Raw genomic sequence first — 25,349 nt, forward strand, 5'->3', positions numbered from 1 at the left:
GAGAGGTTATTGGGAGACTTAGTTTTAATTCTCTCTCTTGCATGGAGTCAAATCCCTGCTACAGACAGACACACGTACTTTCTCTTCTTTGTCTTGTATTATTTTTATCTTTTGAATACACACTCATTTCTAAAAGCAAACTCTGTTGTCCGTTGCCCTGTCAGAGCCTTTGTTGTCTCACTCTCTCCCTTTTTCCTAGCAAAATGGGGAAAATAGTTTTAAAAATCTGTACAGTTTTGCAAGCAGCCCCCCCCCCGACAAATTATTATGCATAATTAAGGTTAGGACATGAAATCTCTGTAAACCTTTGGAAGTGCAGAGAGAAAAACAACAACAAAGGTAAATCTCAGATCATTCAAAGCATCTGGAATTCCAGAAGCATCAGGTCCTGCACACATTCAGAGGAGCGAGCCTTTCTCCTGCAAGTAGTTCCATTGTTCCTAATGCTTGTGAAAGGCATTGGTTTGACAGCCTTGGGGAATGAAGTCCTCTTTTTATTAACCGGGCAAGCTTCCCAACACATGCTGCCTGGTCAGCCTGCCTCAATCCAAATCTGGGAGGAGGGGAAGAATTCTGTCAGGGTAACCAGGAGTTCAGTTTCTAAGGCTTATATAGTTCTTGGCCTCTCTTCTGAGTCTGCCAGTTATTGAAAAGCAAGGGAAAGTGTTTGTGAGGCAGAGAACTGCAACTCAAATCCACCAATCTCACATCAGTGGGGTCGCTTAATGTCTCAGCCTACACCGAGAGGACTTCAAACTGATGGTAGGGGTGAAGAGCTTTGGGGCCTTTTGTAGCAGTAACTTGGGACAGCTGCTCCCCAAGTACCTGAACATTTAGCCTGAATACTATTTTCTATTCAAAGCCATAACTACTAAATCAAATTCTGACCTTCTGGAATTTACAGTCTCCAATTATAAAGGAAAAATCTTTTAATGCTGCTTTCAGTCTCCTACTAATACAATCTATCATCTATGATTCACACAGCACCACTGTATTTATGCATTGGGATAGTAATTATTTGATCATTTTTTCCTACATAGACAGTTGGTACCCAGAATACTTCTTTGCACTTGAGAGAAAGGTACAAATAATGGCACAGCAGGATATTATACAATTTATGGCCCAGCCCTTAGAGACAAATGTAACAGTTGGTGTGTTTCACAACTATGTGCTACATGGCAGTGAAATGCTGGCTGTCGGGCAGACTAGATTTTCTTCCTACCCCAGATGCAGCGTATGATCTAGTCATTAAACAATGTTTACAGGTTAGTAGCTAGGCACGCAGGTTTGGTGCATGCAGTTTGTAAGACTTTTCGGCTATTAAATTAGAGGTGTGTGTTCTGATTCCAGCTCTTTCTAATGTGATTTTGTGAAACTTCTGTTACCTTGTAATAAAATAGAATGAGTGATATCTGCCTCCTGCAGTGGCAGATCTAGAACAGGTGCAGTGACACAGTTGTATCCCTGGTTATCTGTTGCACATGAGCGCTGCATGGCATCTGCCTGGAGCCCCTGCTTTCACAGCGTCCAGGGGTGCAGCACTGTCACTTGGCCCCTCCTTTCCCCTTCTGCGGCATTCAGCAGGGATGGGGAGGAGAAGGGGAAGGAGAGAAAGGGCAAACAGTAGCAGCATTCAGCCCTTGGGCTCTGAAGCCTGGCAAAATCAGAGTCTCTGGCCAGACTAAGCACTGAGCTCAGAGCTCACTGCACATGCCTGGCACAGCCAAAGTAAGGGGCTGCACATCCCTTGTCCTCTTCCTGGGTCCATTACTGGCTTCCAGTTACCTGTTTTCAGGGATAGGGCTAGGAGACCTAGATCTGTAAAATCGGTCAGGAAGATTTCAGTCAGAGAGCCCAAGGTCTTCTGGCTCCCAGCACCAAAGGGGACATCATTGGAGAGGGCCTTGCAGACAGTCCTCCGACCTGGTGTCAGGTTTTGCCCGCTCACAGGGCAGCTGAGCGGTGACACCCAGCAGGTCAGGCAGCCCTGCTGCTCGCGCAGTACCTCCGCGCGGGAAAGCCGAGTCTGCCCCGTGACGTTTCTTTTCAGCCAGGGGTCGGGAGCGGGTGACCCCAAGGAAGGGGCCCCACAAAGACCTCCCTCCGCTAGTGCGAGGCCGGGGTGGCGGAGGGCCCTTCCCCCATCCCCTTGCTTTGCACCCTCTGCCCTAGCATCCTCCTCAGGAGCTGCCGCCCCTGCGCTTGCCAAGGGGGCTGCCAAAGCCCTTCTCGCTGCCGTGGGAAGGCCGTGGCCGGGTTCCTCCTCACGTCCTGCCGCTGCCACCTGCCCGGGCAGAGGTCGGGGGGCAGCAGCAGAGCCGGCTTCCCCGCGGCTCGGCTCGCCCAGCCCCGAGCCGGCGGCTCCGTCCCCGGCAGCCCGGGCGGCGGGTCCGCGCCGGGAGCCGCTCCCCCTGCCCCGGGCAGCTGCGGAGGGAGCGCGGGGGGGCGAGGAGCTCTCGCTAGCGCTGCTTGTGGTCACAGCCAGACACGCTCGCATCCCATCTGGATCAGACTCGCTCTCTCCCTTCTGCCTCCTACCATAGAGTCGCGCTGGAAACAGAAGATAGAGGGAGTGTAGGAGCTCGCCATCTCCAAGCGATCTACATTGGGAAAAACATGGAGTCCGCTCCGGCAGCCCCCGACCCAGCCGCCAGCGAGCCGGGCAGCAGCGTCTCCGAGGCGGCCGCCGGCGCCAGGGACCCCGCGGCCAGCCTGGAGCCGTCGCGGAAAGGCGAGGCGCCGGCCCCCGCGCGCAGGCAGAGCTACTCCGGCGGCGGCGGCGGCGGCGGCGGCAGAGGTAGGGCAGCCGGGCGGCGGGCGCGGACGGCCCCCGGCGCCGCGCAAACTTTTCCAGCTGCCGCGCGCGGGGGGCGTGGGGCGCCGGGGCCGCGCCGGCGGGAGCCGGGGCCCGGGGAAACTAACTTTGCGAGCCGCCGGGCTGCCCCCGGAGCCGGGGCGGGCGAGCGCCTGCGCCCCGGGCGGGGGGCCGGGGCGGCTCGCCCCGCGCCCGCACGCCGGAGAGGCGAGCCCTGGCGGCGCGGCGCGGCGCGGCGAGGCGGGGACCCACGGGCTGGAGGCGGGGCTGCACGCGCCCGGTGCGCGGCGCTGCCGCTTGTGCACACCTGGAGCCGCGGCGTGTGCACGACCGCTACGTCGCTGCTGCCGCGGAGGAAATACGCGGGCGAGCGGCCGTAGTCGCGCCCAGGGGGCCCTGGCGGGGAGCGGCCCCCTCCCGCCGCCTGGCTCGGGCTGTCGGCGGAATATGGCTGATGATGTGCCGCCCTGTGTTTTACAGTATTTTCCCCATTTTGGCCACACCCCCCTTCGAGGCGGCTTCCCACTCGGGGCGCGCAGTACAGTACGAGCCCGCCGCGGCCTCCCGCGACAGCCGGTGCCGAGCCGCTGCCGCGGGGAGACGGCGGCGGGGCCGTGCCAGCCGCTTATGTAAGGCGGTTAATGAGAAACACTGGAGCAAATCGCCTTCACATGCCGAGGGCTTCCCTGCCCGCCCGGCGCGGGACGCGGGGTGTTACACAACCTCTAGCCCTGGTCCAGCCCCGCTCCCCGCCGGCTGGGACGGGACCGGGACCGGGACCGGGGGGCAGCCTGGGCTTGCATCTTCCCTAACTTTTACAGCCCCCGGTGAGGGGAGGGGTGGCGGCGGTTGATGCATGGAAAGGTGTGTGTGTTGGGGGGGGGGGACGGTGATTTGCATTTCCAGTTTTGAGGGCGACCCGAGTGGCTTCGGCTTTGATACTGGTAACCTGCTGACCCACATGTCCCTTCTCCCCCTGGGATTAAATAGGAGGGGAGTTCAAGGCGCACACACTGCACGCAAGCACCGGGTTATGTAACAGTGGGAATGAGGGGAAAACAAAACCAAACCAAACCCCGAAGGTCAGTGATGGAGGCAGCCTTGGCAAGCAGCAAAAGCTCCTAGAAATTGCCTCTTTCCAGTCTTTTAACATTAGCCTGAGTTTGTGCTTTTCCAGGGCAATCAGCTGTGCACTCAGACTGGGGGGGATTGGGGAGGAAAAAAAAGAGATGTTTTGGGTTTTCAGATGATGTAATGAGCCTGGCAGAAAATACAAGTCTGCTCCTCGAGCGCAAACACTGAGCAAATTGGAGCTGGCACTCAGTAGCAATATTGCATAAATGACAGTACTGGAAACAAATTGACCAAGGCGCTAGGTGATCATGCCTTTCTAACCTTTAAACCATGAAGGTCGGGAACTGCAGGAAAACAGCATAGGCTTGTCATTACCCTGTTTAGTCTGGTTGAAAGGAGGACTAGATGAAGATTTGGGTGAAAACGACCCCATTGTCATTTTTCTTCTTTGAAGTTTATTTCAGGCCCTTTTTTTTTTAATATGCAGAGAATAAGTAGAACGTGGGATTTCCTTTGACATTGGGTTGACCTGATGGTGCACAAATAGTATAGGTGTAAGTGCAAGGGAAAAGAAGAATCTTTATAACAGAGACATTTCAGATCATGTGTTGATGTGTTTGTTCAGGCCATAAGCTGATCTTAGGTCCTTACTCTTTAACTTGTGCCAGCCAGTCCAAGACACTCTGGCAAACTGGGATGTGGGACTGTTACTCAAGAAGGTATTTGTAGATTTTTAAATCAGTGAAGTTATTAAGACAACAGACATACTTGTTTTATATACATCTATTTTATTAGCTGCTACTCCTGCAAAACTGCTTGATGCCCCAGAGCTAAACTGGTTGTACAAACTGAAGTAATGGAGAAAGTAAAGGTTTGAAGGGATGAGACTTACAAAGGAAAGACTACGTTCTTAATTGCAGTTTTAATTGCTGTAGCCTTCACAATTTGAAATATTCTGTTTTTAGATAACATAAATGTATCTGATGTGCCAGATCCCTGAATAGTTTTATTTCTTTATTTGTTTTTTTCAAAACCATGCTAATGGATGGGAATGTATAATATATTGTTCAATTATTAAATTTTTTAAAAACAGAATTATTGTTATATAAACACTGTAAACTACCTATGGCCTGGTACTGAAGCCTCTAGTGGAAAAGTGATGACATAGGAGACTGAAAAAGTGGCCAACAGCTGAAAAAGACAGACAGTTTTCCCAAATAAAGATGTTACCACCTACACTAGTCATTAATTTACCCAAGAGGAGTCATTTTCCAGTAGGTTAAATGCTGATCCATGTATGGTTCTTGGTTGGGGTTCTCGGATGTTTTTACAATGCACTTCATGTATTCCTAAAGAAAGGGTTTTTTGCCCTGCTTCCTAACCCTTATTGAGAATTACATTTCCTTCCATTTGCAGTCACTTAATATTCTTGGGGTAACTATGACAGTTGCTTCCATGGAGAAGCAGAAGTGGTAGAGTATAATTGGCATTAAAAACATTACAAATTGAGCATCTGGGGGGAAAAAGAGGAGCCAGTATCTTTGTTTTCTTCGTTCTACAGTCAGATGAGACCAGTGAACAAAATAGTCTCTCTTCTGGCTGTTACTCTGATTCCTTCAAGGTGAATAAGTAGGAAAAAAAAAAAGCCCAGACTTCTTTCCTAATGATGAGGTGGGTCTGAAATATGTTTTAATGCATGCTCTCATTCATATCCCCCAGTGACTTTCCCTAAAATACCAGTTTAGGAAAGTTTCAGATTTTAAAGACAGCATTTGTATTGCTGGAGGACATTGTACTAAATGTTTTTTGTGATGTTCATTATATTTTTATAAACAGAAACCTGCAGGGATGTTAGACGCACACTTTTCTGCCATTTTCTAGGATCTTCCTGAGGAACGGTTGTCACTAGTTAACTCTAAGTATTTCCTCTTTTTTTCCCCCCCTCTTTGGACTTCTTTGTGAGCAATTGGATTGTACTGTCAAATAACACTGACTATGTGTGTGTAACATAAAAATATTTCTTAAGTGTGATAGAGAAGATACTATGGATATATATTTTTAAATTTTATTTTAATGTAGTCTTCCTTACATTTCAGAGTACCTTCATTGTAAGTGTTTTTCTGCAAGCACTATTTTTAATATAGGCCTGCTGCTCACCTTTTTCAATAAATGTACTGTGAACCCTTTTAAAGAGCATCTCACCAACTTGAACTCTTGCAGTGTAAGAGCAATAACACTGCTGCGGTGGTGTTCTCTTAGGGACGGTGCAGTTCCCTGATTTCCATAAACTGTAACCTAGTCTCTTACTTGATCCACTTGAGAAGTATCTCTGTGGCTCATAAACTGGTATGTTATTATTCAACCAAATGCAATAATATTACTAAATAAAAACACATTTTATTATGTAGCAAAGTTTAACAGGCAGCATGATTATTTTAACTCTGATTATATATCTGCAATTGAGAAGTAGAATGATTTCAGCATTTGGAACTTGTCTAATTCTCTATTGTTTGTTTCCCACCATACAGACATTTGCTTTGGGAAAAATGTGGATTAACTCCATTGGCATTAATGGATTTAGCTTGGATTGACACCAGCATGAGAGAGAAGAGATTCTAGCCTAAATTTCTAAAACCACCTTTAAAACGATTTCATTACCATGATGGCTGTAATAATCCACCCATCCCAAAGGGATCTTGAGACAGAGATTTCTGAGTTTCCTATGGCTGCAGGATAATAGGTCCAAAAGCTAAGGACTGAAAGAATTTTAGGGACAGATACCTGCCACTAGTATATTTTAAAATATTGTCAGTAAAAGATGGATAAATAATGTGCAAGAGTAGGGCAGGTAAAACTGAATTTCAAGTCTAAAGCTTTGTTGCTGTTGACTAATTTTTGACTGTTAAATTACTGTTTTGGGCAACACACTAATTAGCATGTCTTCACTGTTTTTTAGTAAATTTAGGAAGTGTCTAAAAGGCTTTGCTCTGGTACTTTTTTGCTTATATTGAATTTGGTAAGTAGTAATGGAAAAGATCCACTGGTGTGACATAGCTTGTTCTTATGTCTATGCAGACACATGAATGTTTTGTCAGGTTGAGTTTTAGTGTCTCGAACAATGGAGGTTCTTCTCTCTACCTTGGCATGTCTTCCTGCTGTTCAGTTTAAATGATCTTTCTATGCTATTTTTCCAACTCCTTTCCCTGCATTTTTTCATGTTTCACCTGCTCTTCGTCATTTAGCGCTTTTAAAAATCCATCTAGCCTGGCTGTGCGGTTTGTTTATTTTCTTTCCTTCCAACTGAAAAAGAAAGATGTCCATTTTTGTTATAGGAAGCAGCGTTGGGTTTTCACCTGCAAATAATTCAGACTCACTTTAGAAAACACCTGTCAACTTAATAGCTGTCAAGTCTTGTGCAGCTTCTTTTGTGATATTTTTTATGGGTGAGCATCACTGATTTTTCCCCACACATCATTCCTTAAGCAGTGGTGTGACTAGTGGGTAGGCATGGTAGTTCAGGCTGTGATAAGCATGTGTCTGGGAAGTCAGAAACATGTTTATCTTGCTAAAGGCTCTGGGAGTGTCGGTGCCTGGACTAGCAGCTAATGATGGCCTGGGGGTGCTGGGGTGACAGGTTGTAAGTTATGTTGATAGTTACATGTGGTCGTTTTGAAGAGGGTCCCTAGATGCAAGAACTTGGGACCAAAATTCTGATCTTTCCTTGGCCTTCTGTTTTTGTGAGATTAGCTGCTACCATTTCCTTTTTCTCCGTAAAGTTGCTGATGCTGCATTTGCTCCTCACAGCAGTCTGAATGCATAAGGATATAGCTGGTCTATGAGCATGTGTGGCAGGTTTGCCAAATGTACCTGCATTTTCTGCTTCTGAACTCCCTTCTGAGAACACGAATCATAGAGCCCCAAATTCACGAAGGCTACTGAGGACTTGGTGCAGTATTTCCATGGAATGATTTGTGTTTTAATAGTAGGGGTGAAGTCATAGTTTTTGACCCAGTCCCTAGAAAAAAAAAATATTGTGTTGCTTCAGAGGAGTGTAGATATTTGGGTAAGAATGGTTGTGAGGAAATTGAGCAGGCCTGTGTTACAATAGTTTAACACTATATGTATGGCACTTTTATCACACTTCTCACCTGGAAGAACACTAAGGTCCTTGTATTGGTATGTGGGACTGTTTCATTTTCTGAAATCTGGTCACTTTATGTGATGTTTTCTGCTCTTAAACAGTGTTTTGCCATCTGAAGTGTTGTAGACAGGAAGTTAAGAATACCAATGAAGAATTAGGTATGCATAATGTAATTACCCACATTGGAATCTGATTCTGGTATTGGATCAAAACAGCTGTAGTTTTATGGACAAGAATCTTAGAAATTTTCTGCGTCTATCTTTAGGAAGATACATTCTTCACTAGAAAAATACCTGGAATCAGTAGTGCCTGTTAACTCATGGCCACTAATTCCTGTAACACTGAGATTTTCTGTGGATATGCCTGCATTTGTTTGCTGACCAGGCCTAAGCCTAATTGATGCTCAGTATGAGAAGTTCAGTACGAGATGCGATGAAACGGAGAGTAAAAATGGAAAATCTACAGGTTCTATTCCTTAGAGAAGATTTCTGTACAAAGTCACTGTCTTTAATGAAGTTGTTAGAAAGCATGGGGAAAAATGCATTATAACAGGTTTTAGGTGCTATTACAAACCGTTTTGCTGATATTAAAACAATAGTTTAAGGAACACAATAAAAGTTTATGGATGTTAGCCAGGTGCCTTTACTTCCATTCGTTACCCAATGAAGCTTCATTTGGTAAGGGACAAAAATTAAAATGAATGCTCAGCTGAATATACATAAACGTTCCAGTAATGGTGACCTACCACGGTGTCCCTCATTTGTAATTTAATCTAATAATTTCTATGCATTTCTAAAGCAACACCCTGTCAAACTAGCAACTTCTGAGAAATTGCTGTGCTGTTACAAATGGTTTTTGAACTGGTATTATAGCAGCGTGCTCAGTTGTAACATGGAAAACAAAAGTTAGAGCTGAGAAAAATTGCCAGTAGAATGTGAGAAAGCAGAGTTGGATTATGATAATTGTCCTTGTAGAATCAAATTAAACCTTGTTAAAGGTTTTATTGATTTTTAGTCTGTAGTTGTACTATGTATTTACTGCACATAGGTACATGAGATTAATGAGGCAGTTGTAGTGATCAAGGAGTGCAAACTGTGGTGTTGCAGTTCTTTTAAAATGTTTTATTTTGCACAGACTGTGGGAAATTTTACAGCATTAATTAACAATATATTTATGCACTTCAATTCTGTGCCCACTCAAACACATTGGAGACATCTGATATATAGTAGTAATGGAAATAGAGTAATAATGTAATAACATAGTATTATATTAGAATGGCTTTGAGCAGGTGGCATTCATTTTCTTTAATTTCTGTTTCCCAAAGAATAAGAACTCTTAAAATAGAGCAGTGTTTTTGTAGATGGAGAATAAGTGTGAAGAATGATGTGTGTACACTTGACAAGGGTGCAGCTAGCTTTTGAAAGTAGTGCATTTTCTCCAAGTTTCACAGTCTCCCTTATATAGTTTGATCACCTCAAGGAGTATACTTTTAGATTGGTCAGTGTGTAAAAGGTCCAGTGAAATATGTTAAAACAGTTGCCATAAGCAATTTTGCATCCCAAAAAATATTCTGTGGGGAAATCACCCTGATATACAAAGGGGAATATGGGAAATGTTTGGATATACCTATGGTATATGCAACGTTGTGTATTCTCCCATCGGGAATGAAGAACTGGCAATACTAAGAGAGGAGCTGGACTGTTCATATGAGCAGAAACGTATGGAATACTGATAAAATGCACATAAGTGCAAAATTGTGGGCACAGTGGGAAAGATGTCAATTATTTATTAACAGAGTTTGAATTGACTGTTTTGGCACAAATGCGAGGTCTGTGAGAGACAGTCAAGGATAATATCAAGGCCAAGGCTTATGAAACACAGATTATAGGTTTTAGTTCTTCCTTTAATGGGAGTATAAGAATATTTTTAAAGTGAGATTTCGTCTCATAATTGCCTACAAGAGAGAATACACCATGCTATTCATATAGAACTTACAAACAGACTGTTTTGCCACGGAAGTCTATGCCAATTGTGCATCAGTAATACAGAGCTGCTCTGCGTTGCCAAGTACAGGACAGAGAGAGAGGTAGGATTTTAACTGTGCCTTTGAAAGAAGTCTTGAAATTTGATAAGACAAGCTAAAATGCGGCTTTTGTTAATACTTTGCTTGAAGTCAAAAACCTGTCAGCACAAAACATACTGTACATCTTATGTATGTTAAAAGTGAAGTGAAACCTATATCAAAGAAAACTGGGGCATATCAGATAGTCTCTTCTCTGTCTACTAGGTGTTTTATCCATATACATTTTAAGAGCAGACTTGTTAGTCATTTGTAGTGTGATTACGGACATTGTTGATGGTTCCCCTTTTGAATAACTTGGGCAATAACTATTGTGTTTAAGATAGATTCTTGATAACCTGATGTTGAAACAGAGTTGCTGAGAATAAATAATAATATAAGTAGGACCTAGCAAAACTAGATGCAGAGACTATTTCCAATATTTCAAGCTCTAAATATTTTGTATATGTACAGGAATAAGTGAAAAGGGATTATATTTTTATATTTTTAAAGAGTCTGTTGCAAATAATGGATAATTTAAAAAACAATATTTAAATATATCAGATTAAACAGCCCCAATAGAGCCTATACCACCACTGAATAAAGGAGGATTGAAGCACAGCTCAACTGATACTTAAAAACTGCTTAGTAAAGTATTTTGAGGAAAATAGAAGGTTTCTTACTGGTAATGAGCAAGTCTTTGGGAAGCGGACTGCACTTGAGTTCTTGGGTTGGTTACTTTGTAGGGCCTACTGTTACCCTCCCATAATACTGCTTCTATAATAGCACTGGTAAAGGAGGAAGGCATATCCTCCAGTAGGAGTTTTTGCAGTAATAAGAAAATCCTTCTTTATTTTATAATGCAGGATACAAAACCTGAGTTGTGCTTGCTTAGTCATAAATAGGAAGTTTGGAAAATCCTAATCCCTTCTTCAAATAATGCAGTAAAAAAGGCTGTTTTATGTTTTCTGCTGGGAAGGGAATGAATAGGAAGGGATCTAGACAGGCTGCAGATTGCTCAGGGGGTTGGTTCTTCTACTCAGACCTCTGTTGGTTGTGGTACACAATTCTTTAGTGATTCTCTGAGCTCAAATACATGGAGAGGGATGGCAGGCAGGTTGGGAGCATGTCCAGGGAATCTGTGCAATGCTTGGCTCCACTAGCTTGAAACGGTAAGATAGAAGGAGGGTGCCGGGGGGGGGGGGAGGAAAGAATGAAAGAAAGCAGGCCCTGTACACCCTCCACACTGCAGGAATGACCTTTCTGTTGACATGGTCATTTGGGTTCTGTTTTTCCAGATTTACCCCTTAGATCAAAGCTTATGTATATGCAGGTTTCTCCATGCAACAGGTTTTGTCCTTGAGGGCTTAATTCTGCCCTGATGTGTGCCAGAGGACAAAGCCTGGCAAACACTGAAAGACAGATGAAGTGAAAGCATTTTCTGTGCCTATATCTAAAGATTTTTTTTTATGAACACTTATCTGCATAGACTATTGTGGCACATCACATCTTTTGACAAATGTTCTTCTTGGTCAAGCATTAGTTCTTGACCAATTTGCAGTTCTTCATGCTAGTGACCGTAACTTCTTATTAAAAGGACCATGTCATACTGGACAGTGTCTCAAGAATATTGTCGATAGAGTGAATAATGATATAACATCAAGGAATGAGGCATGGGCACTTTGTGAAAAAAAAATCCAACTACATTTTTATGTATAAACCAGTTTCAAAGTGGCTGAAACTGGTTTGAGATGAACCTGGTTGAATGTAGTATCAGACTTAATGGATTTGGGTCAGACCAGTTTATGGAACTTCTGTCCCAGACCCCTTCCTGGTTCAAGTTAAATCACAGTCCCCCAGCATCCCAGCATGCTTTGCAGCCCTGGGCTGGGCTGTGCTGCCTACTCCAGAAAGCAGGGCTAGCCCACCCCTCTGCTCCCTAGCTGGAGCAGTGAGGGCTGGCTCACTGGTCCCCACAGGCAAACCTTGACTAGGGTCTGGGGGCAGAGATGGGGGTTAAACTCACCTTCCCCCTGCCCCCTGAGTACAGAGCTGCCCTGCTGGCTTACTTAGTGCTGGCTGTGAGTGTGTACTACAAATCCCAGAGGCACCTAGAAGCAGAAAGAGGAAGTGATGAGCAGCTCTGCACAATCCTGCTGTTCTGATTATGGACTGCAAATCCCAGAGACCTTGGGGGGCAGCAGGAAGAGTATGAAAACACACAGGTCATGCTGTGTTCATAATTGTTCATTTTATAGTTTGGAAGAGAAAGAACTATTCTTGTTCAAGCTTTTATGAATTCAATGCCAGTACCTTCCCCCTCACTCCCTTCTATGGCAGAGTATGGGCTGGGCCTGGCCATGCCTCCTCTGCTCAAGGAGGGAGGGGGGAAAAGTCTTGGAGAGCTTCTGTCTTCCCTGCTCTTTGACAGTGGCTGGCAGGTGTGCTCTAGCAGCCCCCAGCTTCTGGCTTGAGCCACTGCAGGCATGTGGCTACAGTTCATAGTTTCATAGTTGGTAGGGTCAGAAGGGACCTGAGCAGATCAGTCCGACCCCTACCATGGGCAGGAAAGAGTACTGGGGTCAAATGACCCCGGCAAGGTGTCTATCTAGCCTCCTTTTGAAGACCCCCAGGGTAGGAACTTCCCTTGGAAGTTGGTTTCAGATCCTAGCTGCCCTGACTATGAAGTAGCACCTCCTGATATCTAGCCTGAATCTACTCTCCATCAACTTATGGCCGTTATTCCTTATTACTCTCAGTAGTGCTCGGGGGAACAGGGATTCTCCCATTGCCTGCTGGTCTCTCTGGTCCAATTTATAGACAGCCACCAGATCCCCTCTCAGCCTTCTCTTGTGGAGGCTGAACAGGTTCAGGTCTCATAGCCTCTCTTGTAGGGCCTGCCCTGCTGCCCCTGATCATGTGAGTGGCCCTCCTCTGGACCCTCTTCATGTTGTCCACATCCCTCCTGAAGTGCGGTGCCCACAACTGGATGCAGTACTCCAACTGCAGCCTGACCAAAGTCATATACAGGGGGAGGATCACCTCCTTGGACTTGGTCTATAATGACTCCAAGATCCTTTTCTGCCTCTGTGCTGACAAGAAGGGAGTTCCCCAGCCTGTAGGTATGCTACTGGTTCTTTCTCCCTAGGTGCACTTGTCAGTATTGAATCCCATCTTATTCTCATCTGCCCATCCCTATGGGATCTGGATGTAATCTGTCCAGATCCAATTGCAGCCCGTCCCTCTCTTCTAGCATGCCCACTTCTCCCCACATCTTAGTGTCATCTGCAAATTTGAACAGGTGCTTTTCACCCCCTTGTCCAAGTCGCCGATGAAGATGTTGAACAATGCGGGCCCAGAGGGACCCCCCTGCTCTCATCCCTCTAGGTCGAAAATGACCTATCCACCACACTCTCTGGATGTGGCCCTCCAGAAAATTGGCAACCCATCTGACTGTGTAGGCATCGACACTACAATCTCCTAATTTTTTTAATGAGAATGGGGTGAGAGACTGTGTCGAAGGCCTTCCTAAAGTCCAGAAAGACTACATCCACTGCGACACCTGCATCCAAGGATTTTGTGACCTGGTCATAGAAGGCCACCAGGTTGGTCTGACAGAACCTGCCTCTAATGAACGCATGTTGGTTGCCCCTAAGCATACACTCCCCTGCTTGCCCCTTGCAGATGTGCACCTGGATAATTTTCTCAAAGAGCTTCCCCAGGACCGAGGTAAGACTAACAGGCCTATAATTTCCTGGGTCCTCCTTCCTCCCCTTTTTGAAAATGGAGACCACATTGGCCCTTTTCCAGTCCTCTGGCACCTTGCCAGAGCACCATGAGTGCTCGTAAAGCTGTGCCAGGGGTCCCGCAATGACCTCTGCTAATTCCTTCAGCTCTCTGGGGTGGAGATCATCAGGACCTGCTGATATGAACACGTCCAGTCCCACCAGAAGTTCCCTGTCTAGGTCCTCTCTGACCCTGGGCCTGGCTGTGCCTCCCCTGGGACCATCGGGGATCCTGGTGGGGTGGATGACCTGGTCCCTGCTCAGAAAAATGGAGGCAAAGAAATTGTTAAATAGGTTAGCTTTGTCATCTGGTGAGACCACCAGATTTCCTAGCATGTCCTGCAGAGGTGCCACAGTATCCAGAACCTTCTTTTTACCCCCAATGTATTTAAAAAATGAGTTCTTGTTATCCTTGATCCTGGTTGGTAGTCCCAGTTCCATGTCCACCTTGGCTTTCCTAACAGCCCCCCTTACAATCCCGAGCAATGGAGGTATAGTCCTCCCTGGTGATGGCCCCTGCCTTCCATTGGGTGTACGCCTCCTTTTTAGCTTTGAATCAAAGTGAATGTGAATTTCTTGAATCAAAAGTGAATGTGTATTAATTTGCTTATCAGTTCAATCTCTGCAGTTTACACTGAATCAGTTCAGCCTCAGGTGTTTTGACTGCCTGTGCTTAGCCCAAGGGTGCCTGTAGACATGCTTGTTCACATTCTAATATAGAACATGTTGGAGCAGACTTGATGAATCGGGTCTGCTCTGTGTTCTAATTAGAGTGCTCAAGCATCACCTCACTGTCATGTGTATTAAGCTGCTGTGCATTTCAAAATGGCTGTGGGGGCACCTTATCTAAACCTCATTGAATGAACTTTAAATAAAGTGTCCTATGGCCGTTTTGAAATGTGCAGGGGATCAACACAAGTGACAGTGATCCATTTTAATTAGAGTAGCTGTCCAGGAACCACTTTAATTAAAACGCTCCCTCCCCATCCAAGCACATATATAAGCAGCCAAAAGTACCAGGCAGATGCAGTTGGGAACCTAGGCTGCTTAGTGTTGTTTACTTATCATTTGAGACTAGTGGGGTTTGTTCTAGTGTCAGGCAACTCTGTCCCAGCAAAATGTTCGATGGTAATCTGAGGTTCCCCACCAACCAACCTCTCCTCTTTGGCAAGGTTGGAGGCTACAGAAGCAGTGAATCTAGGATTGTTGGGTTTCTCCTCCTCTCCACTGTTGAGGCTGTAGAAGTAGCATCTCTTTGGGGATTTGAAGGCCAGTGGTTGTGAGTTGTTGGGTGGGCTGCTGTACGTGCATCTGTGTTATCACTGAGTGATGATCAGAAAATATTTGCAGAGCTGCTTCTGGCTGTGATGGTACTGGCTGGAGAGAGTTGAGATGGTATGAGCTGTAGGGGAGGAGGATACAGGGTAACATAGATTGACAGTAGGACAAGACAGAATAGCAATAGGGGAATGCAGAAGAAAATCAGAGTGGGGAGGGGCAAGGGAACTTGGGGAAACCTAAGGAAAGCTACGGAGTACTTGTGGGAAATGGACAATAGAATAGAAACTTCTACATCCAGTGAAGGATATTGAAAGAGTCCAAAGGAAGCTAGAGCAAAATTGGAGAATGGCCTCAGGGGACCTGAGGATTATGCTAGTTTTTCTGTGGGAGCCACAGATGACTGGTGGGGGGGGCTCTCCCCCCTCCCAAAGATTGACCCCCAACTTGGCACCACTCTTGATGGGCCAGTTTTTTTGCTGCGCAGGCAGGTGGAGTGTGGTTGGGGGATGGGAGGGGGGCGGGGGGGGGGGCGGGGAACTAAGCTGTGGCACAGAAGTATAGGAGCTGTGGTGTATTTACCAAAAAGAGCTCTGGGCAGTTCTCATTTTGTACTTAATGACCTTGTCTTTACAGTGAAGTGCGGTAGAATCTGTATAAATGCATGATGAGGTTTCCTTGCAGCTTTGCTCCAGCACTCAATTGTTCCCAATGAGCTCAGAATAAATGCTTTCACCATAGACATTGTGCTAATATGTTCTATGAATGGTTTGTCTTTTTTCAGTGCTGTGAAATGAGAGGCCCTTTCCCACAGCATGTTAAGCAGAGTAAAATGAAAGTTTATTTTTATGGTCCAGAAGTAGTGCAACTCTAAGGAAAATATTTTGTTTTGATCCCACATGTAAGGTGCTGTAAGGAAGCTCTATGAAAGCCATGGGCAACTGGTAGTGCTTGTGGAAGTACAAACCAGTAGTGCTGCTGGCACTTCTCAGGGGGGCACCGTCCAGTACTCTCCACTCCCAGGCTAGTGAGGGCCAATTTTAGGGGGCACATGCCCCCCATCCCCCAATGCATCACCTATGATGAAAGCAAATACATTTTGTAATCTAAATGCTGAGATCAGTACCAAGGTTCCTTCAGAAAAGTTCCTATCATATTCTCTAGTGCTTCTTAAAGGAAAGGTAAAGGTTGGGAATACAGAGGTTCTCAGGATACTTCTGTCATCTTAAGCTGGCAACACTGCAGACATCTTCAAAACTTTCCCAGTAAACCATGGCCAAATCCAGCCTCTTCTGTTAGCCTTGCCCACCCACCCACAGACTTCTGAAAGGCACTCAACAGCGCAGCAGATCCTGGTACTAGTTTCTTTTTTGTTTATAATAGATCTCTGCATAAAGCTAAACAGAAGTCACTCTAAAATGCAATCCAGAGATGGTTCTGCTGAAGTATAAACTAAATCCAGTATTTGTATCACTTGAGCCATGCTGTTCCTTGCACTGGTCTGCTTTACGCCCTTTCCCCCCAGTCTGTGAATAGGGAGAATATATCTTAGTTACAGTGGTATTTTATAGACATCTTTATGCTTTAATCTTCTTGCCATAATGTTCTAAGACACTGTATTTGACAACTTTTCTTCTATCTGTGTGGTATTTGTCATGTAAAAGTCTGAAGCTATAATAGAACTGTTGCAGTTAGGGAAAATATTAAGACATGACATGGATTTAAGATAAAAGGATATTGGATTGCATTTAAGCAATAGTTTTAATTAAGAGGCCACATGCTAGTGGAAGGGGGCAGAGTAATGGTAGCATGTCATAGTGAAGGTTACTCTTCCAACTCTAGTTCTTAACTAGATGGCTTTCTAGTCCTCCAGCGTTACTGTATTTATCCAATGTGGTTTCAAATTTAAGATAACTACACAATAATCATATTCTGTATATGGAAAATTATAAACTTCTTATAATTTTCCAAGTATAGAATTTAATTAATTATTGCAGTTGTCTATAAATGTGTCCCCCCACCACTGTGATTGGGAAAGCAGTGGTAAGGGGCCAGACCTCACCTTTTACCCCACCCTGTTGCTCCCCTCTCCCTTGCTTCCCATATTTATACTTGTCCCCCCTGCTACCTGTCCCCCACTTCCACTTGCTTCCCCTCCAGTGCCTTCCTCCCTGTTGTCTACCCACCTGTCACTTGTTGATGGTGGCTGATCCCTCCATCACCTGCACCCCCTTTCCACTTACCTGCTGCAGTGGTTCTGACTTGGCTGTGGCTCCAGCGCAGTCAGTGGCAGTGGCTCCAGGCACACAGAAGCAGTGGCAATAGCTTTAGGCCTGGCCAGGTTGGGGCTTAAGCCAGAACTCAAAGTAAGTGGATGACTAGGGGAGTGGCCAGGCACATGGTCTCTTCGGTGCTCTCCCTAAGCTGCACAACATGGGTCTTCCCTATGAACTCCCTATCCCACTGCACACCATCTCTCTTGCTGCATGAGCCACCCTGGTCTGAGACAGATAGCGGCTCAGCTCTGGCTTTGGCTCAAAGCTTGGAACAAGCGCCAGAACTGAGCCACTGCCTGGCTGAGGCTGGAACTTGAGTCTAAGACCAGGCTTTTCTTCCCCATGTTAACTGAATTTCGAGTAAATATGGTACTTCTCTACACAGAGAATTAAACATGGAAGTAAAATGTTTGTGTATGTGTGCATATGTGTATATGCATGCGCAAGCATATGCACACACTGTAGCAAGAAACCTTTTCGCCTGCCCCCCCCTCAAATGTGAAGCTGCTCCATATGGCAAAAACCCCTTTTGCAGTATTTGCCCCCTTTTGGGGATGCTTTCTCTTTTCTATCTTTTCTTCCTTCCTCTCTCTCTTTCTTTTATTATATTATTATTATTTTTATATAAGGTGTATTTGTAGTGAAAACAGCTTGTAGATGCTTTTACAAATGTACTTTAAGTATTAAAGTAAGTTGTACCATGTAACTATGTTAGAAGGAGCAGGAATCTGTATATGGAGCAGGTCCCTGAATGAATCATGGTTGATTGTGTAACACAGTAGCTAGTGTGGATAAGCATGTTAATGAGTGGCGATTAACACCTACAAAATCAGAGACCAGGAGAGGAAAGAATCAACAAAGAGCCAGGAATTCCTGGAAACTTCACTGTTAAAGGTAAGGAAGCCCCTGTTTGAACTAATCAATGATGGAAACAGACCCTTGGGGCTGAAACACCCGCAATCAACCACTTCCAGAGGTCTATTCATCACGGCAGTGAATCAATCAAAATTCATGAATTTACTCCTGAGACGGCACGTACGTGCGGACCTGACCCCTGGGGCTGACAGTTGCCATCCAGCAGCTACCAAGAGGGACATCCCTCGAGGTCAACAACCCCTGGATTGGGTAAGCCCAAGAATTGAGGAGTCACCGAAGTCTGCCAGAGAGGGATAAAAGGCAGTGAAGAGTGACCCCCAATGGCACCCTCTTTGACCTGACCAGCACTGTGCCTGTCCAGCCAGAAGGACCAGCCGGCGACCCCCTTCTGAAGCAATGTCGCACTGAAAGAAGCCTTGACTGGCCATTGATGACAGACTCCAGTGCTTGGGGATAGGTATAGCTGGACACTGGTACTGTGAGTGTGTGTGTTTGAGTGGATCAGCACCAAGGTTTATGGTTTGACTTTTGCATCCATCCAATAAACTAGAATTTTATGATCCTGTGAGTTTGTCCTTTGTAGCCAACAACATGTACATGCACACACATGACTATTGAATGGGGCTTTTCTGAGCTATGGTCTGGGTTTAGCAGTCATGGAATGGGTTGTGGAGTATGTTTCATAAAAATCTATATCGCCACTTGGTCAGCCCTGAGCAAGGTCCAGGGTGTAGTTGCATAGCTGCAGAAGTAGCATAGGAAGAAGATGGTGATAATCGAAACCCTGGTTTGTGTGTCTGGGCAGGAAATATATATGTGGTTCTTTTTTGCAAAAGCATAAGTCACAACATTATAAGATATACTGTGTTTACCCCTATCCATGACAACTTCAAATTTAAGACTAGCCCCCAATAATTAGATTCTATATGTGGAAAATTTTATAAATGTTGTCTTAACTCTTCATGTACAGAATCTAATTAGTGGAAAGTCATCTTAAATTCATCCCCCCCCCTGTTGCTGTCATGGGGAAAGCAGTGGCAGGGGCAGAGGGAACAGATTCTTACCCTTTGCCTCCCACCCCTTGCCCTCCCTGCCTGCTGTCCCTTGCCTGCTGTGCCTGTTCTCCCCACCGCTTCCCCAGGAGCCTGCCCCTGTCCTGTGCTTGTGCCTTTCCTCAGCACTTTTTTTGAAGTCTGAATTCTTATGTGAAGTGATTTATGAGTAGTTTCCCAGCTTCTCTTGATAGACATAAGAGTCTGGTATTTTTTTTATTTCATTGGCCCTGTTTAATGTCTAATTATTGCATATACATGTCTAAGCACTGAAATTCCTATGTGCATGGTACTGCTCAAACAAGAAAGTAGCTATCCTTATTAAAAATTTTACTCAAAACTTTTAACTCACATTTGCATTTGTTTTTTTTACAAGACTCTCACTTTTTCAGTTTGTTTTATTTTAAGCATGAATGTCCTTAATTACAATAGTTGTTATATGAAAACTATAGATGTACAGCAGAAACTAACGTGGAAGGTTCTCACTTAGAACCAGAGCCCTCTAATTTTAACACCTGAACAGCCCAATATGTTTGACTTGCATGGCATGGTGCATGGGCTTAGCGGTCTACTTGCTCATTCAGTGTTTGTGTGGCAGTCTTCCAGTTCTGGAGGAATTAATAGAATTTCAGAATATAAGGGAAAAGGCAAGTAATTCTGTGGAAAATGCTGCATTTTAGATGCTGCTTTAATAAACAGCAGCTCATGTTATGTTACCCGTGTAAGGAAAATACAGTCAGGCAGGAGGACTATGATAAAGACCCTTACAAAGGTAGAGGTAGTACTATTATAAATTTAGGTGAACATGTATATTCCAATGACAAGGTGCCTGTTCCTTAGAATTTGTTTATGGCTTCATTGTATGAAATTTTAGAGAAAGTTAATGGAGAGGCTGCAGAATGTTCCCTGGAACGTCGTATACGGTCTTCTGGATTCAGGCTATCTACCGAGTGTGTTTTCAGGACAGGCAATATTAAGGTTTTGAATAATCTGTAGCCATACTATGAAGATTTTACCTGACAAGGAACCATTAAGTAAATTTTAAGTGATGTGATTTTGAGCATACTTGATTGCAGTCTTCAATTTGTATATAAGTACAATCTCTTTAGGAAGCTGTAAGCACCATGAACCTGTTTGTAGGGTTACAGGTAGCTCAGTTTGATGCAGTCTGAAGCTGCAAAGGAATCTGATGGGCAATAGTAGAAAGGTTCATAGCTCTTGCTACTATGTAACATGAGCAGTTTTGTGATCACTGTGCATATCTACATGTGCATTAATGGGATGTTAGTACTGCATATTAAATTTAGTACCTCTAATATGAGGTGCTACATACATGTGCAGTAGCCAGTGCTAATGTGCAGTAGCAACTGCACACGGTCTTTTTGTGACACTTGGGCTAGGCACAGAAGTTACTATACAGAACTATACAAAATGGTTTAAGTGATCAAAAACTGTTTTATACCTGTAATAGAACAGAAGTTCAGTGCACATAAAGCAGTTTCAAAATGGCTGAAACTGGTTGAAGATAAACCTGGTTGAATGTAGTATCAGACTTAACTGATTTGGTCAAATGGGTTTATGAAATTTCTGTCCTAGAAGTAGTCCCTTTCTGGTTCAAGTTAAATCATAATCCCCCAGCATGCTTTGTAGCCCTGGGCTGGGCTGTGCCATCTGCTCCAGAGAACAGGGTTGGCCCCACTAGCTGGAGCAGTGAGGGCTGGCTGACAAAGGGATGTGGGTGGGAAACCCAGCTGGGGACTGCAGCTCAGAGTCCTGCCAAAGGTGCTAGCAGTGATAAGCATACTCATGTCAAGGCACCGAAGGGGGAGAAGGGGGTGCAAGTGTGCCTGTAAAAACCCAAATAGAGATGAGGGTTGTGGGATCTCCACTCCAACACCTAAGACCACCTGCTGATTCCCCAAGAAGGACTTTCTGAATACCTGGCTGTAAGGAGACACCCTGCCCTCAGGATTATGTAAGATGTATGCAAGGCTTTCTCTTGTCTTTTTGGTTTATTACATTCCGTTTTGAGTTAGACCAAGTTGTGTGTGCTCTCACCATGTTTTACTGGGCTGTATCTTAGCTTAGGCAAATATTTTTGTTTGTTCTTTGTTGTGCTTGAGGTTGCAAGTTGCTATGGTTCAGCACATGCTTGTTTCAGAGAAAAGATTATTGTTGAGGCTTTTATGAATTCAGTGCCACTACTTTTTCCCCCACCCACCCCCTCCTCAGCTTGGTAGGGGCTGCCCTCCCTTCCACCCCTCCAAGCGGGGAGTGAAGGGGGGCAGAAGCCTGGGAGGCTGTCCCCCCCTGGCAGACCTGGGTTGGGGTCCTGTGTGGGCAGGATGGGATTTAAACCCCCACCCTCCATTGTGCTAGTCAGGGGCTGAGGCCTGGCTACGCTGCCTCCTCTTGAGCAGGGAGGGAGGAAAAGCCTTGGAGCTTCAGTCCCTTCCCTTTGGCAGTTGCTGGCAGGCTGGGAGGTGTACTGTAACGCCCCCTGGCTTCTGGCCTGACACTGCAGGCATGTAGCTGTGTTTCCAGAATCAAAAGTGAATGCCTGTTCACTTGCTTCTAAGTTCAAACTCTGCAGCTTAGACTAACCTGCAAAGACTGAATCTCTTCAGCCTCAGGCTTTTTGACTGTCTGTACTTAGCCTTAATACACAGTAGACTAATTTTACTGCGCGTTAGCACATTAACATGTTTTTTGCACGTGTCTGCTAATGTGCAGTAGAATTAGTATACTACAAATTAAGTGTCTTATGTAAATATACCCACTGAGACTTCTGTGTTCTTAACTTGAACACACTGCTATATCAAGAGATCTGCTACTTTATCAAAGCCCTGGTAGCGGCACAGCACAAGTTGTTCTCTTTTCTCCTTTAAAAAAATACTTCCACCTTTCAAATACACACCGATTCCACATATATATATATTTGCTCCCATCCAGTGTGGGACTACATCCATCCAGATGTCATGGTATGAGTACTTACAAAGTAGCTAGAGTAAGGGTCCCATTTTGGGGGTGTGGAGGTGAAGCGTGGGTTGAAGTGGGGATGGGGCAGAGAGGGATAGTTTGAACCAACTTTGCCAAATGTACTTCTTTCACATTTCACACAGTCAGGTCTCTGCTGGCAAAAGCCATACAAGCAAAGCTGGCCTGTAAATGTTTTTGGATAGAGATGGGGGCAGAAGAGACTTGCACTCTTCTTCCTTTCTTGCTTCTGAACTTAATTTATTATTAAAAAAAAATATGGGTAGTGGTGGTGTATTGTCTTGAAAATATTGGTTCATTTGTGTCTCCTGTTGCAATAGTTTGTTTTCCTTTGTTTTGTTTCTTCTGGCTAGTCGCACTGTAATCCACTGTCTCTCACCCTCCGGTGTTTCTCACTTATCCTTCCCCATAAATGAGCAATAAGATATTTAAGGAATACATGTTTTTCAGCACGAGTAAACTTTCTGATAGCATATCAGTATTTAGCTTCGCTCGCTGCTGTCCTAACAAGCTTCCTTCTGGCTAGACAAATTTAAGCTCCAATCTTGCTGGAGACATTCCTGCACACAGATTTGACAAGTAGCTTTAGCTGATTGTTAAAAGTGAGCTATGATTATGGGTTGGCAGGATCTACTACCAATTCTGAATATTAAACAGGCAGGATCTACCATTCATTGGGAAAACAACTCTAGCTCTAACTAGTACACTAATACAAGAAGTTAGCAGAGTCATTCTTAAGAGTGTATTGGCAATAAAATTTATTGTTGTGCCAGGGGTCTGCTTATGGCCTTTTTTCCCCCTATTTGCTAGATTCTCAGTATGGGGAGAAATTTTTTTTTGTAGTAGACTACCACTACCTTGGATTTCATTTTACACCCTATACAAATAAACACTGCATAGAGCATAAGTAAAAAAAAAAAAAAAAAAAAGGCAATTTAATTAAGCTCCATGGTGTGACATGTAACTGTAGAACAACTTGTGCATGTAACTGTAGAATAAGGCTTGAATTTTCTAGACTTCATAGTAGTGGTAATGAACATAGTGATGCATCTGTGTAGCTCTGAAATATTTCAAGACCTGACACTTGTTTGTCATCTTGTTTTGATGACTATAAAAAAAAAAGGTAAAATTGAGACCATATCCTTTCTTTGAACAACAGCTCTGCGTATGCAAAATGTACTAGGCTATAAAATAGACATAAAATACAAATACTGCCGTGTAATATATACAGACAAAACAAGACTGACCTGTGGGTTCCTATATTGCCAACACAACAATTGCATGATTTCAAATGAGTTCTTTAGAGAAGAACAGCTTTTGTCGTTATGATCCTCAGCACATGACAGGGTCATAATTTATGTACCAATAGGTAACTTAAAAGGAAGTATATTTCTAGCACTATACTCTTCCTGTGCATGTGGCATTTGTTTTTATTTAAAATAGTTGCTATTAAGCTAAAAGGAAAAGTCACAATGTGACACATAGACCTACTTACTTAGTTTCTAAGACTGAATTGAAAAGCATTCCTCACTGTAAGGCAGGGAATCTGTATAATTTAAGTTAGCTGCTAAAAGCATTATTTGTCATGGGATGTATGAGTCCTTTGTGACTCACTATGGCAGGGACAGGCAATTATTTTGGGTAGAGGGCTGCTTTATGAGGTTTGGTGAGCTTTCAAGGGCTGCATGGATAACCCTGCCCCATGATAGTTACCCTGCCCTCTGGTTGTCATCTTGGGACTGAAAGTCCCACCCCCTAACCCCTGAACATTGCCACTGGAAGTCCCTCCCCTTCCCACCCCCTTCCCAAAATACTCCGGGGGGGGGGGAGGGGGGGTTGCCATCTTAGAACCAGAAAAAAACCAAACCATACACCAAAAGTCAGACGCCTACTATAACATATTTTAATTTTATTACAAACAAATATTTGTCATGATTTGTTTTTCTGTACTGTATCTAGAGGTGATTGCATAATAACTCAAAATACATTCTTAGTCTTTTATATTGTGTGGGGATGTGTGTATGGTGGGGTGTGAGAGGGGTTGTGAGGGATGTGGTTGTGTGGATTAATAGATTCATAGGTTGTAGAGTCAGAAAGGACCACAAGGGATCATTGTGTCCGACCCCCTGCCCCTGGCAGGAAAGAGGACCGAGGTCAGATGACCCCAGCCAGGTGACTATCAAGCCTCCTCTTGAAGACCTCCAAGTTAGGTGATAGTACCACCTCTCTTGGAAGCCCATTCCAGACTCTGGCCACCCTACTGTAAAAAATGTCTTCCTAATGTCTAACCTAAATCTGGTCTCCACTAGTTTGCACCCATTATTCCTAGTTACTCCTAAAGGCGCTCTGGTAATAGTGCATCTCCAATTCCCTGTTGTCCTCCCTTGATAAACTTATAGGCAACTACAAGGTCTCCCCTCGGACGTCTCTTGTGAAGGCTGAAGAAATCCAAATCTCTCAAGCTCCCCTCTTAGGGTCTTTCATGGAGATCACTAATCATGCGAGTGGCCCTCCTCTGAATCCTCTCCAGATTCTCCATGTCCCTCTTGAAATGCAGCTAAAACTGGACACAGTCCTCCAACTGCAGCCTGACCAGTGCCGCACAGATGGGGAGCATCACCTCCCTTGATCTGTTGGTCATGCATCTGCTAATGCATGACAAGGTGCGATTGGCCTTGTTGATGGCCTCGTTACATTGCCAGCTCATGTTCATCTTGGAGTCAACCATGATTCCAAGATCCCTCTCAGCCGCTGAGCTGCTGAGGAGGTCATTCCCCAACCTATAGGTGTGCTGGGGATTCCTCCTTCCTAGGTGAAGTACCTTGCATTTATCTTTGTTGAATTGAATCCTATTTTGTTTTGCCCATTGATCCAACCTGTCCAGATCAGCCTGTATTTGCTCCCTGCCCTCTGGTGTGTTAACTGTGCTCCATAACTTGGTATCATCTGCGAACTTGGAGAGGGTGCTGTCCACACCCATGTCCAAATCAGGGGGG

At 44.7% G+C, this 25,349-nt stretch overlaps 1 protein-coding gene across 3 annotated transcripts in view; it reads left to right on the forward strand.

Annotated features, from left to right (window-relative positions):
- The first annotated feature begins 2,543 nt into the window (after positions 1–2,543).
- The window catches only part of RORA (RAR related orphan receptor A), a 616,778-nt gene continuing 593,972 nt past the window's right edge, over positions 2,544–25,349 (forward strand). For 2 of the 3 annotated variants that reach the window (XM_090029400.1, XM_090029402.1), the window contains exon 1: positions 2,544–2,797. In XM_090029400.1, the coding sequence (XP_089885526.1) occupies positions 2,617–2,797 (181 nt within the window). In that variant the 5' untranslated portion in view covers positions 2,544–2,616. The remainder of the gene's footprint in view (positions 2,798–25,349) is intronic. The other variant, XM_090029403.1, reaches the window with a different exon arrangement.

This window comes from Crocodylus siamensis, chromosome 15, assembly GCF_052110815.1.
Source record: "Crocodylus siamensis isolate JL-2025a chromosome 15, ASM5211081v1, whole genome shotgun sequence".
In the NCBI taxonomy this organism is placed as follows: domain Eukaryota; kingdom Metazoa; phylum Chordata; order Crocodylia; family Crocodylidae; genus Crocodylus; species Crocodylus siamensis.